This window comes from Sparus aurata, chromosome 6 (assembly GCF_900880675.1).
Source record: "Sparus aurata chromosome 6, fSpaAur1.1, whole genome shotgun sequence".
Classification (NCBI taxonomy): Eukaryota; Metazoa; Chordata; class Actinopteri; order Spariformes; family Sparidae; genus Sparus; species Sparus aurata.
In genome coordinates, this window is record NC_044192.1 from 27,775,794 (window position 1) to 27,790,977 (window position 15,184).

The following is a 15,184-nucleotide window of genomic DNA, read 5'->3' on the forward strand; positions in this document are numbered from 1 at the left end:
TCGACTATGCTGCTCAGTCGGACAACTGCAATTATCCGAGTATACATGCCAGTGAGAAAATCGAATTACTGGCCGAAAGCATGTCATACCCTGGTACGCTAGGTGGCGCTGTACCCAGTTCAACTAGTGTTAACGGCGCACCTCCGGCTGACCTCTTTACGTCACCAGCTGCCTCGTCATTCAAGAAAGATGGCGTACGAAGAGCGAGACGAAGCTACATCTTTGTACACTTCGTATATGGTGTACATGATAATTACACAAACTAGGTGCACTCTGGTGCTCTTTCTTGCGCTGATTTCGGAGGAAAGCCTCCGCCGCTGCCGCCGCCGTCTGTCTACTTCCGGCTCACAGCCCCAGGGAAAAATCTCGCGCCTGTGCAGAACGCAAAATCCGATCCGATCCGCTGGTATACATGCAGGAGTAATGCTACTTTCAATCGAATAATCTACGTGGTGTAATTCGACTATGAGAAATCCGATCCGGTCCGATTTTAGTCGGACAAAGGTGTATACATGCATCTTAAAAATCCGTTCATAGTCAGACTAACGCAGTAATTCGGTTTTCTTGAGTGTCATGTAAACGCACTGACTGATGTCAGTAGGATTTATCCTCTGGGGAACATGATTGTCTGTGTGCCAATACCATCTAATAGATATAAACATATTCCACCAGAGTGAAAACTTTGACCTGGTGGTGGCACTACAACAAAAAATCTCGACATTATGATTAATCTTCTGGGGACCATGCATACCTATAAAAAAATGTAATTGAAATCTATCCCATAGTTGTCAAGATGTTTCGCATGACTAACCGACATGCTCAGAGCTACGCCACATCTGTGGGCAAAAATCTGTCCATATGTATTGTCAGATTATTGAAACTCTCATATCTTAACCTGAGAAATCATACATTGGTGTTTCTGAATTGCTTCTTCAGCATCACCCAACACAACCACCATCATTACAGTAGTCTTCCTGTTTTTCTCCCTGCTTTGTTTATGTGCTGACCTGATGTCTCACCGAAGCAGTATGTTACTTCTCTCGGGCCTTTATCAGAGGAAGCTGGCCATGCTTCACAGCCCTTTTTCATCTCGCGCTTCCTGCCCTCCCTCCAATCCCTCTGCACCCAGATCAGTTGATAGATACCTGTACAGCTTGGCACTGGGAGCCAGCCTACTCTCTCATCCATGAAATGCAGCCTTCACTTAGGAGCCTCTCCGCTATTAATACTTGCACAAACACACAAATGCATACACGTGTATACGCATACACATGGGCCGAGGAAAAACAGCAAAAAACACAACAACGGGGGGGAAAAAAAGTGTTGTTGAACCAGCTGAACAGAAGCAGGAACCGCATCACAGCTCATCCAGCCTATTAGATTCGGCCCTGACTCATGCAGAACTGCGAGCAGAACTAAGACGACACCTCGCCCACTCCTCAGATGACGACAAATCACACAGAGACACAGACAGACAGGGGGAGGAAGAGAGAGAAAAACAGAGAGGTACAGAGAGGAATATAGAAGGGTCAAAGCGGTGACGCGGGTAGAGTTCAGTCGGCTCAAAAAGACAAACATGTTCTCTTGTTGACACATTTGGTCCGAGGAATCAAAATGCTCCGTCGACACAGCGAATAAGCCTTGTGTTTTTTCTCCTCAGTGCAGTTTGATTGAGTGGCTGTCTGGGCCCTTTCTCCAATATTAGACAGTCAAATTCTCAGGGGACAATATGCTACTTAAGCTAACCAATAATCAGTGGGCTCGCTGAATCAATAAACCAATCAAATAATCTAACACTGCAGAGTCATCAAGCTCCTCTTTCGCAGTTGGACAAATGAGGCTTTGGGCTCTGCTGGGATTTTTCTGGGGTGTCTAATGAAAACAGGAAAAGTCGTTAAAGTAATGGGAGTCAAAGAGAAACAGTCAGCATCTCCCTAACTCACGAGGTCGACCTAATAAACAAAGTAATCATCTCTGTCCCGTGACGTACAGTAGCTCTGAGAATACACTCACAGCCAGTCATTTTCAAAGTTCAGCTTGTAATACTGCTGTTGCTGTTGTACAATGGTGACCTCTATTGGCTGCTACAATCCTAAACATAAAAACTGGACACCTTTTTTTCCAAAATCTGAGGAAGTCTTAAAATCCTTCGAGGTCTGTGTGTTCATACTACAATGTCAGTACGCCTCTGATCAAGGGTTTTCCCCTCCACACAGCCCCCGGATGGGAACAGGTGGCTGGATGGCGAGAACTTGGGGGGATAAAACATGAGGAGGAGATAATCAAAGAGGTCTTTGAAGTGGTGCACTGCTTAAACCTCCTCGCTGCACTGGGCTGGCAGTCTTTAAACTGAAGAGATGAGGAGATGCATGGAGGGATGGATGGATGGATGGATGCAGGGAAGAAGAGAGAGGAGGGCGCAGAGAGGAAGTGCTAGTGGTGCGCTGAGGTGGAGTTTGTATTACAGACTGTAGAATGAGTGAATGAATAAGGAGACAGATTAAAGACAACAATAGATAAATGCAGGAAATGAACAAAAGGGCACTGTGAGAAAGAAGAGAGCATGATGTGTTAATGAGAAATATTTACTCTTTCATTTTTCTGTCAATCATAAGTTGCCTACACGCATCCATCTAATGCTGAATTAATCTGTCAATTAACAGACTCAATAAAACTTTGTATGACAAAGCAAATATCAACGTCATTCATGAAGCGGAAATCCATACACTTATTGACTCCAATTTCTCAGTTTGTCTGACAGCCAGTTGTCTGGTCAGCTCCAGAGTACAAGAACTACTGGATGGATTACCATGACATTTTCTTTTATTATCATTTGTCATTATTTATTATTTATTTTCTTTATTTATTATTATCATCATTATTAATCATGGTTCCCAGAGGATAAATCCTGATGACTTTTGGAATTCCTCAACTTTTCCTTTAGCACCTAAATGAGGTCGGATTGATATCCATGGAATTTGCTTAAAACATAATCATGGTCCCCAGGGGATGCATTCTAACTTCATCTTTGCTTCCTTTGTCTCAAGCTCCAATAATATCTTAGCATCTACTTGATGGATTGACACCAAATTTTCATTCATGGTTTCTAGATGATGTATCCTAAAGACCGTTAATGATTCCCATTTGAACACTTTTGGTTTTGATGCCTCTCTTTGGGGGGATTTCATTAAAATATCTTGACAACTATTGGATGGATTACAGTGTCATTTTGTACAGACATTCATTGTTCCCAGAAGATGAACCAGTAGGTTTTGATTTTTGGGGGATTTTGTTAATAAATGGAAAAAGAAACCTCAGACTTGTATTCTATTTTTGGAAATGTTTTTTTATTTTTCTATTTTCACTTTATCTTGACGTTTTATAGACTGATTTTTTTAATCAATAAGGAGAACAACTGTTGCAATCCTTTACCCACCACCCTCAATTGCTTCTACCAAAAAACAAAGCGTATAACGTCTCCAGAGCCGGGCCAAATCCGATTATTCATTCAGCCAATAAGGAAATCACAGTTTGATGTGAGAGAGGCTGTAATGATTCTGAGACAAATCTAATCCATTAAGTGTTTTCAAGCAACCCCATGAGTTTGTGTGTAGCTGTTAAGACTGCTGGGAGCTTGTGCAACTCGTAGGAGACCATGGAGCTCACACAACAGGAATGAGAATGCAAACTCTCTGAATGAAAATGAAGGTGAGCAGGTGTGTGTGTGTTCCAACACAAAATGGAAACTGCTTCGGCCCAGTGATAATGTGTTTCACACCTTTTTTAGTCACAGGAAGGTGAAAGAGATGGGAAAAAGTGGTAGGTATATATAGGGTGTGTAACTATTTCTTGGATCAAATACACTTACACTAACGCCTGAACTATACAATCAGTAAAAGATCAGCTTTTGTTCAAAGCACAAAGAGCAAAAATCATTTGCAGCTCATTGATATCAGCTAGCACAAATTCAGCAGCTCGCCCAGCTGAAGTGCATGAAGAAACTAACACGGGAACATTCAGGATGACATGAATTAACTCTCTACCGGGGTGGGCGGGTTGGAATTGTAGGCCAGAGCGCAGTAAATGCTAACTTGCTGTGCGTATGACAGCACTGAGCCTGCCTCTCTTTTATTTCCAGTGGCAGTTCAAAGGCAGCTTAGCACGCTAAGCCTTCATTAAGGCATGGATCAGCACCAGGGCAAAAATCGGGGTGAATTAGCATCGCTGGTGCACAGGTCAGGGTGAATTACAGAGGTTTGCTGATCTGGGATGGGTGAAAACCAGCTGCAAGTGACACAAGGCTACAAGCATGCTAATTTACAGCAGAAGAGTGCAAAAATAGAATTTACAGCTAATTTCATTTACATCCTTTAATGTATTCATGGCTTCAGTATGTTTTTCCAACTCTGGACAGTGTTGCTAGTAATCTAGCTTCTCAGCAAAACGACCAATACTTTTCACACTGTGGGATTTTTGCATGGATCGCTTTGTGCCTCTGCTTCATCTCCTCATTCACTCATTCCAGCTCTGACTGACATCTCTTCCCCAGGTAGTAACTCACTCTACCATCACTGACACCTCTCATCCATACAAAAAGAACCTACGTGCACAGGAACAGCGAAGCATTAAATAAAACATCACATGAAACAATGATTTGGACCTGGGCTGCATTGCTTTTAATTCATTTTCAAATAAAAGTTTGAATGGTTTTAAATGAGTGGGACAAAACAGACTGATCTCGTAGATAGTCGGTGAAAGAGAGACAGATTTAATAACACAGTTCAGTTCATCTCCATGCTCGAGTCAATAAGAGCATATTATGCTGAAAACACCCACATACCATCTTCTGCGAGGGACTAAAAGGACTTTTCTGATGCCTATCAGTCTTAATCCAAATTCATGAGCACCTGTTAGAGATGACCTTGATAAGAGGAGCAGGGAACATACTGGGTAGAAAAGCTACTGGCTTTATTGTAGACGCTGCCAGGAAACATTACACAGACCTACACAGCTGTCCTACATAATAAAAGCCCTCTTAAGACTATATGAAAGAGAATATGTCGGTTTTGATTAGATAACGCAGTCGATGATTCAAAAGTGCTGAAGTACAACGATATTACATATACGTATTTGGAGCAGCTGAAGGAGATAATGCATTTTTTCTGATCATGGAGCATAATGCTGGCGCCTATTTTTGTCTTACGGGTGTTGCATGATGTAGCTCAGTATCGTTCATCATTCACCCATATAGAAAAAATAATGCCAGAGATGATGGACCTTTTATATATGTACGTTTCTCTTTTTTTTTTGTCCATCACAGGCTCAGGCCTATGGTGATTTTCAGTGTTAACCATCTCACCAAAAAAATGCTATCAATCAAAAGCAAATTCAAATTCTGTTCTGTTGTGAAACAGTTTGGAGCTTGTACCCGTGAGCTTCGGTGTGACCTTGCTGCAAACAAAGTGGCTAGATTGGACATGTTTGCCTCCTGCTGGTCAGTTTAGTGCCTTTCACCACATGAGAGGAAAATAGCTGAACAGAGTGCCGAACCACAAAGCTCCCTTAAAGCCTCTTTTGAGTACATCTTACTCACTTAATTGGACATGCCGGTGTCTTAATTTGATGTTTATAAGGAGAAGAAGGATGCAGGAACAAATCATTCAGAGATGAAATCATGCACATAAAGTCAGCTCCTCCTTTCATGACACCTTTCTCTTCAAAACTGTCCATAGGCCTGTTATCTGGAAAACAAGACACCTACATACACGACACAGTAGACACAAAAGGCAAATACAGCTATAAAAAGGAACATAGCTGCCACTGTCTAAATGACAGGAGTAATTATAACGCCGAGCTGACACACTGACCTTTGAATAGCTCAGCTTGAATCGGGCTAAAATAAGAGAAGTAACAGCGGTGAGGGTGCAGCCCGTCTGAGGTACTGAGGTGAGGAAGCAGCTCTCATTCTGGCATATATTTGACCTCATGTGGTGCTTCTTCTTTTTGCCCAGGGACAGCAGTTGGATGACTGTTTCTCTTTCACAGACAAATGGCAGAAAAATGGAACCACAGTTCACTGATGCACAGCAGAAATGTGCTTGTGTTACTGCTTTGTCTACTTTCGTACGTAGCTTAAGGGGGCACTATGTAGTTTTGGAAGAGAAATTCAAAATCAGAATTGTATTATTTAGAATAGTAATGGTGCCATAATACAAACCTTGGAAATATTTGTCTTATCCACATCTGAATAAATTAAAAAATAAGGTCCACAGAATACTGTTCGAAGCTAGATAGGTGGCAGGGTGCGCCACATATAAACAAAGTAAAACGGGATGAAATTCTGTTGTCCTTTAGCGTCAGCTTGTTTATTCAGTCATGAAAACAACAAGTCTGTTTACTTTACTTTGTTCAGGCTTCTCTACTAATTCAGATTTCTTCACCAAAACTACATACTGCACCTTTAAATCAAAAATGAAAATCCACATGGTTTCAGTCAGCGAACCCAAGAATATGTCATGCAATGCTAATAATACAGGAGCAACAGAAAGTTACAAGGGCAATCACAAACATTGGAGCGCAGGAGCAACCCAGCACCTCTCCGGATCTCCGGTTACACGTCCGAGTCCCACCTGGTGGATGAGATGACACCACCTGCCGCCACCGCTTACACATCCATCTTTCCCTTTCCCCATGGGGCACATATGCTACATGCAAACACACCAGGATACGCAAAACAGAAGAAAACACATGCGTTTCGTCTCCAGAGGTGTCACATGTGCACAATTATGAGCTGCATCCAAACCAGATGAGAGACAGACCATTTCCTCTCCTCTGATACGCTCTACTGGATAAACACGCAGCCAACACAATCAAACAGAGGAGGCGTGAAACACTCTGCATGAAAAAAGGAAATCAGTTGGTTGTTAACAATGATTGAGCACACACTCACAACATCTGATTTAAACCATATAAAAAGGATCACAGTGTTCTTTCTTGCCAGCGTCGGTGAAATGCTGCGTGCGTTCAAAATAACAAATCAGGCGATATCTCTTGCTTGTGTGCTCGCCCCATGACAAATGTTCCATTACCTGCGCTCATTATTAAAACCCCGGCCAATCTTCACAACGGGGGGAAATAGAGGAGGAAATGAGAGATACAGCAGGAATTCGGCCATGAGTGCTTTTTTTTGTGTGTTTTGCTGCGACCTCTGTGTGTGTTTTTGTGTCACACCAAGAGTGGCTCGCGAATTCTGATGCCGGGATTTCATTGGAATTCAGCAGCTGACCGTCAGGCCCCCTCAGGACCCCGGCCGGCTGCGTGCGTAAGACAATCTTTGTCTCCGTGACTGCCATGCATGATGCTCGCAGAGGCAAAGCAGACGCTGTTTTTTTTTTTGGGTTGTGTATTTACCTCAGAGGAGAGGGAGGGATTGTTTTAGGCGGGATGAGGGGAAAAAACAAGGGAGACAACTGCGGCAGAAGAGAGTAAAAGAGGAGGGATGGGACGCGACAAGTTCAGCCCAGCCCTGTCTGAGAATCCAAAAGGTCAAACTATGATTTATATCAGGGCTCCACAGCTCGCCGGGTTTGCATTATCTGTGAGCATCAGTCATACATCACGTGACCGCGCAGACCTGTCAAAATTTAACCCCCTTCAAAAACAGATCTTCTCCTGTCGACGAAGACAAAACACACCGTTTACGCGATGAAAAGCCCAGTTTAACAAGTCATTTGCCTCCTGACCCACACGAGTGCTATCACAGATGCAGTCCGAAAAAACAAGCCCAGGGAGGGAGAGAGATGTTTTTCGAGGAGGCTTCCCATCACCATGCAAATACACAGACATGGCTCCGGTGATAAATCTGCTAAGTTTCCATTGTGCAGCTCCTTCTTTTCTCTCTCTCCCCCCCTTACCTCATACTGAGTCTTCTTCTTTTCTGCCCGAAAAGCCACAGCCCATTCATATGCCTGGGCGCCCTGACAGTTTTATTTGCCAGGCCGTCTTGTTAACACAGTGAATAGCGGGGCCCGGCCTGTGTTATGCAGATCAGACTGGGTTACCGAGGGGACAGACGTCAGCAAGCCATTCAGGGCCGGGTTAAAACTCAACCCTGATCCCTCTTGTTCCACCGCGACCATCCGCTTTTCTCCTCCTCTTCTACTGCTGCTGCGCTTAGCCAGCTAAAGTTTCAGCTAAAGCCCTGTCGCACACAAGGACGGGCTTTGTCCAGCGCCGGTCGGCTCTGGCAACCTGAACTAAACCTTTAAATGAAGTTTTATGCTGTGCTCTTGGCCGGGGGAAATGAGGGAATAGGCAAATAGCCAGATATCATAGCATGAGTCCTCCTCTGTAATGTGACTCACGTCTGGACTGACCTCACCCCACCAGCAGGTCAAGTGTAACCTTTTAAGCGCGCGTTAGATGCAGACCTAAGAGGGTCATGTGATCGGGCCGATCAGGTAGCCCGTTCGCACTCAGGGCCCATGTTAATAGGGCTGGTAATGAGTCTCATTAGCACAAGGAAAATCAATCAAGCCAAAGGCAGGAATTAATAATTCAGCAGGAGCATGTTGTGCAAGGAGAATCTACTCCTATTGCTAACCTGCCCGGAGCCGCCCACTCATCTTACCGAGCTCCACAGGCAGTCAGGTAACATAAGCTTTTCTTTTTGTCCGTCCAGTTTTTTTAAACCATGTTGGGGCGAGCAGGGCAGCACGGGTGTCCTTTTCCACGGCAACTTCCGCCACCCTATCCCAAGACATCTGAAGGGATGCACGGGAAGAGCAGTGCCCTGACTCTTCGACCAAGCCTTTAAAAAGGGGCACTGTGTAGTTTTGGATCACTGTTTAATGCTAGAAAGGTGGCAGGGTCCGCCAAATATAAACAAGGTAAAACAGGATGAAACTGTGTCGTTCTTTAAGGTCAGTTTGTTTGAAGATTCTTTATCCCCTGGTTTAAATGTCGTCGCCAAAACTACATAATGCCCCTTTAAACATGTCAGTCAAAGTCAGTGCACCTCCAAACATTGTGAGCCAAAAGGACATTTTCTCAGCCTTGTGAACCATGAACTTGCTTCATAATAGCAGCGGCTCTACAGCAGACTTCCGTCACACAGAATGAGACGGCAGACAGTCGTAGTTTCAGCCACTTGCATTCAGTCGCGAGGGGGAAAAAACATTTCTTTGTAATCTAAAGTTTGCAGACATGGTCTACCAGGCTTGACACTCACATCTGAGTCAAATAACACAGAGAGAAGATTCTTCAGAGTGATGTTTTGGTAGGCCTGGGCGATTTTAAATGCCAGAAGCTCCTCTGAGCCGACGCTGAATGGGAAATGCCTCAACACACTCAGTCGACTTACTATAAAGGACGAGGCTAAGACACCCCCAGGAGTTCAGCTTAGCGGGAACATCTTATATACAGTACGGGCACTACGGAAGAGAAGAGGAAAAGGAAGAAGAAAGAAAAGGGAGGAAAAACTGTGCCTCTACTGTACATGCATCAATTGAATATTCAGAGATTTCATCAATATTTCAGGGAATTCCGAGACAAACACGTGTTAAAAGTGTGGAGAATGGCAGGGGAGCTGTGTCGCCGTTAACTGTAATTCATTCTCTTAGAGCTCGACTCTTCTGGCGATGCCGCGACAAACAAACAGTCTACCAACGTGGATTACATGTCAAAGAAAAAGTCTGAATTGCGGTCTGAAACTAATACATTTAGCAATCAAATGATGCCAGAAAAAAAGCTTGATTTACGGGAAAACTGGTATGAAAATGCAAACATTATGTACAGACTTCTTCACAGATGTGAGCTCCACTCATCAAATTCAGTGTCGTGAAGAAGTGGAAGCTTTTCTACCTCACTACCTCACTATTTTATGTTATTGTAAAGCTATTTAACCATTTTATTGTACGCAGTATTGCACTGTTTATTTATTTGCCCTTGTATTTTGATTGTATTTGTACTTGAATGTACCTGCTGCTATGGTTACCTAATTACTCTTTGGGGATTAATAAAGTTATCTATCTATCTATCTATCTATCTATCTATCTATACTTGGTTAAGGGTCGGGACACCCCAGGGAGTCCCATGATTAATCATTTATGTATTTTCTAGTGAAATACTTTTACTTCATGGGTTCTGAGATAAATCAAAGAAAGAAAAAGCTCATTTTGATCAATTATCTAACAGCTCAAGCCCACAATGGCAATCACTTGTGATCGGGTGACAAAACTAATCTAGCCTGTCATTTGTTCTTGCTAGCTGAAATTTTAATGTGGGTGAATGGTGTTGTAGAAAGCTTAAAGCAAGTTTCAACCCCTGAATGTCAAATGTTTCATTAGTAGAATAAGACTAAGAGTTTACAGCCACGCCAGTAGCTTTGTGAGGCTGCACACAGGCGGAGCGAAGTGCTAACACTAGCATAGCTACATGTGCACAGTGACAACGCTAACATTCTAATGTTTAGCAGGAATAATGTTTACCATCTTGGTTTAGTGTGTTAGCATGCTAACAATTGCTTATTAGCGCTCAAGTACGGGTCAGTCAAGTTCGACCTGATCATAGACCAAAAGTAAAATAATTAACCAGCTTATTTCAATTCATCCTGGGGAACACACATATATACCAAATGTCATGGCGATGTATTCAGTAGTTTCACTCCAAACCACAAATGTAGACGTCGTGGTCAGTCAGGGATCCCCACAATCAATTCGGACACATTTGTTCAGCACCATGGATGAAATGGACACGGAACAGTTGTTGAGATGGACCAATATTGCCATTGTGGTACAACAAGCCGTGAGTATGTTAAACAGGATCATTTCTTGGCTGCGATGCAAGTTAGAACACAACTTTCTTAAGTGTTCACAGGTTTCACTGGGAGGAAAGTGTTTATTGTAGTTTAGAATCTAAATAGACGTGCAGCACCAGAATAAGCCTGTGTTACATCATCCCCGGTCATCCGCAGAGCCACAAAACTCTGCTGTTGACTCTGTAACTGGCAGCTTTGACGGGCAAGAGATTAATCGTCCCTGCTGGAGGACATGTGAGGTTTGAAAATGTAGCAATGCACCACAACAACTCTTTGTATTCACATTAGAAGAAGACCAAATTTATTTGAAAGTGTTGTTTTTTCCTCAGTCAACGAAGCAGCAGACAAACAGCATCAGGCACGTGACCAGCGGAGAGGCTACGTGTTCGTGTGCCTCCTCCGTCTCCCTATCTCTAACCTCAGGGTCACTTAGAGTCCACCACATTCCAGGACACCTGATTACTGCCATACCTTGTTAAATTAGCATGAAAACACATTTATTGATAAAAAGGGAGGAAATACTTTGTAGGGGGAAAAAAAAAGTCTTGCTGGAGCTATAAAAACAGCCCTTTTTTACCTCCGCACACTCAAAGTCTGGCTCCGTAAGTCTGCGTCTGCTGACAGTGTTTTATTCCGGTTTGTCGGAGGGGAAGAAGTCGACTCTTTATTTTGAGACTGCAAAGACGGGCAATTAAAAGGCAGCATTCCTGAGCCCCGCTGTTGCCCCTGTAAGAGTTTGCTTTACAGCAAAGCGGGCCGGATGGTCTTTAAGTTGAGACCCTCCCCTTCCATTGTGGATATCCATCAAGAAAAAGAACATGCCTGACAAATCCACGGCTGCCATGTCAACTTACAAACAACCTGGCTTCAACCTTGGTTCACCTTTCTTTTCGCCCAAAATACTTTAGTTTGTGCTTTTATTTTTTTGTTAAGAATCATTGTGGTGTGCTGCAGAATGAAGTGCGCAGGTGTGAATTAAATTAAAACTGAATTCAATTTACTTCACACTGCTCAGTATTGTTGAACACATCATTTCGGAGCTCTCCTCCTGAAGTCATCCTCAGCGTACCAAGTCAAGCAGCTCACTGTGCTCCACGATTTCCAGTGTAGGGTTTGTGATCAGTACACAATGCGCCTTCCGGGTTTTGTTGTTTCCACAGAGCGGGCTTCCCTAACGTAGCTCACAACATCTCTATTAAGCCGGCGCTGCTTATGGAGTCACTTTGTTGCTGAAGTGATTATAAGAATCAGCTGATACTGATCGACTCGCAGGGCTCAGGGCTCTCCTAGAACGGGTGTGATGCTTTTTTGCATCGCATTCCTCAAGCGGACACATTAGTCACACTCTCTCACACACTAACCCAAACCACCTGCGCCTCATAGCGCGACCGCGTCTCCTCACAATATACAGTTTGTTTCTCGGCAGAAGTTACATTTTGCCGGTTGCGGCGGAGTGGGTGTATAGGCAGCGGGCTTGAACCCGCCCCTGCTGCAAGACTGTTCTCTACAGTAAAAACTATTATCTTTGAGCACACAGGGGCTGAACAATGGTTTCTTCACAGCAGTATGGATGGCTGCTTCTATTCAGACTAGCAGGGATCTGAAAGGGCTCCTCCTGAATGGCACTCTACTTGAAGAAGAAACCCCAGTGTTTTGTGGCAATTGTTAGGCGCTTAATCACCTGGATACAGGTCGCTATGTCAGGCCAGCAAATTCTCCATGGTTCTAGCTCTCTTGGTGTATTAATTCACTAATGACAGATGCTTCAGATGGCGTCAGGTTTGATATCAAATGCACCCCTATCTTTGGCATGGAAACATCTGCGCATCAGAACCTGCTGTGTGTGTGGCATCAGTGTGCGGAGGCGTGTCCAGAGTCTGTTGGAGCTAAGGGCAAAAATTCTTAGGAGACTCTTCAGCCCATCACTGGCAGCAGCAGTACGCAGTGTGGTGCTCTTATAGGAGGTTTGAGCAGGATTGTACGTGTCAATGCAAAATATGTCAAAATGAGTAGCCAATGGGGTCCTCTTTTCCCCAATGTCTCTGGGGGGCCCAAAGATGTGCCTGGTTTGCCTCTCGTGACGCTGTGCTTCCGTTCATGTGATTTTGGTGCATGGAGTGAAGCGACGCTCTTACCTCCATTTGTGCAGGGCGAAGCCAGGACACTGTTCTCCACAGGTGATACAGGGCTGTCCTCTCTGTGGCTCATCCGCTGGTTTCAGCTGGGGACAAACAGGAACACAAGATGAAGGGTCATAGTTTACACCTGTTTTAGAAAACACTGCCGACATCCTCTGCAATCCATCGTGTAAAATAGTATGTTAATCCTTTATTGATTGTTATGTAGCATAAAGGGACTATGATGATAAATGATAAATTAACCTTCACCTTTAACTGTGGCAAGATTATTTTCCTTGTTGATTAATCTGGCGATTATCCTTATGATTAATAGTTTAGTCTGTTAAAATGTTGGGATAAATGCTCATCATGATTTCCTAGAGCTCAAAGCGACATCTTCAAATTACAGCCTGACCGATATCTGACGGTCGATATCATTGGCTCGTATTGGCCTATTGCAGACGTCGGACATACACCAATATGGAAACTTCTGAAAGAGAGATTATGAAAATTCCAGATTCTAACAAGGTTTGTGGGCCAGCAGTATAACGTCGTTGGCATCACATGTGTTTTCGTCAGTGGTCTGGGTGGTTGCCAGTTTGTGGAAAGAAAACATAATAATGGCTGATGTCTACGGTATGCGCCCAGCACACTGTACTGCTGTATCCTCTGAAGTTCGGCAGCTAGCGTTAGCATCGTAAATATTAGCTAGCTAGATTTAGCAATGTTAATGTTAGCTAGCTAGCGCTCACAATGTTGGCTGGTGCAACAAACTGGCAACCTCGTGATGGGACAGAGGATCCGAACAACAGTGGAGATGGGATGACCCATTAGGTGGCTGAATGTGATCCATGCAACACCTCTAAACTGTCAAATCTGCTGCATCAAAGTCTTTGATGAACACATTTGAGGTATCATTGAAAAATAAATAAATTAATAAATCAGCTTGTCTGTATCAGCTTTTATTGTCCCTTATATCGACTGATTATCAGCCGCGTTTTACTTCAAATCGCTTCTTTGACCAACAGTCCCAAACCCAGAAACTCCTCTTTTACTACCAGAAATAACAAACAAATGTTTGATATTTATGCTTGAAAAACGTCTGACACCAAAATAGTTGGACATAAACTGTCTTTTGCTTGTCCTTGAGTAATTCAATTAATTAATGGAGTAATTTCCGCAGCTCCACTCTGAATGTCATTCACTGTCACTGGCTTGACTTCTCTGAGTTTCTTCATCCAGTGTGTCCCTACTGAGGACATGATTTTTAAAACATCACAGCACACTGTAGTAGTGCTAACTGACACATTATCACATATCTTAAATTGAGTTCCTCATCAATTACAGCAAACAGACAATAATTTCAGGATAAAAAAATAAAACATTTAGTCTGCTCATCAGGTGAAAACAGTGTGTTCTATTTCACAATGAAAGTTCCTGAGTGAAACAGAGAAAACTCATCTCTCATCATGCCTCCGCTGTGTTGTTGAGGAGGCTTGTTGAGCGTTGTGTCAACAGAGATGTAACTTGATGCCCTCAGCAACAGGGCGGCAGAAACAGCAACAAAAAACTTGACATCCAACAAGTGCATGCGACATGCGTAATTGTATTTTATTTGTTTTAATCAGAGCGCAAAAACAAGTGGATCCATGCGCTCTGGGAATGCACAAAACCCTTTAACATTCCCCCTGCCTACCTACCGATCTGCTGGAGTCTCTCCTCTTGCTGCTGCGGCTGAACATGACAGGCTGATCCCAGGACAGCGAGGGCTGACAGTCCGGCTGCTATCGAGACAAACGACGCGCGGAGCAAAGTGGAGATCAGTGCGTATTCTGTGCGTAAACCTCTCGCGACTTTTCCCCCGAGACGCACCGAGCCCCGGCTGCAGTCCTATCCTATTAACCTCCTTCATTAATGAATGGAGCTGCGCTGTTCCGGATGGCAGCTCCACCCTGTTTTCCCTCACAGCCAATGGAGGAGAGGAGAAAATAGTTGTTTTTTTCTTTTTCTTTTTCTTTTTTTTTTTAAAAGGGACAAAACTATAATTAGACCTCGATAACACCACTCATCCAAAAAAATGACTGTGTGGATGAGTTCTGGAGTCCAGTCTGAGGAGAGCTAACCTGTAATCATGGAGGAAATCAGTGTTTTCTGTGTGATCTTCATGTAATCAAACTCTTATATTCACTCTGGACTGCAAGACAAGGAGCCGCATAATTCCTAATAGTTAGAAAAGATGAATAAATTAAAG

General features: G+C 43.6%; 1 protein-coding gene across 1 annotated transcript in view; it reads right to left on the bottom strand.

Annotated features, from left to right (window-relative positions):
• Window positions 1-14,831, bottom strand: part of prickle2b (prickle homolog 2b) — a 94,780-nt gene extending 79,949 nt beyond the window's left edge. The window contains exons 1-2 of the mRNA XM_030420878.1: window positions 14,634-14,831; window positions 12,952-13,037 (exon numbers count right to left, since the gene is read on the bottom strand). Of these exons, the coding sequence (XP_030276738.1) occupies window positions 12,952-13,037; window positions 14,634-14,675 (128 nt within the window). The 5' untranslated portion in view covers window positions 14,676-14,831. The remainder of the gene's footprint in view (window positions 1-12,951; window positions 13,038-14,633) is intronic.
• Between the last annotated feature and the right edge of the window lie 353 nt (window positions 14,832-15,184).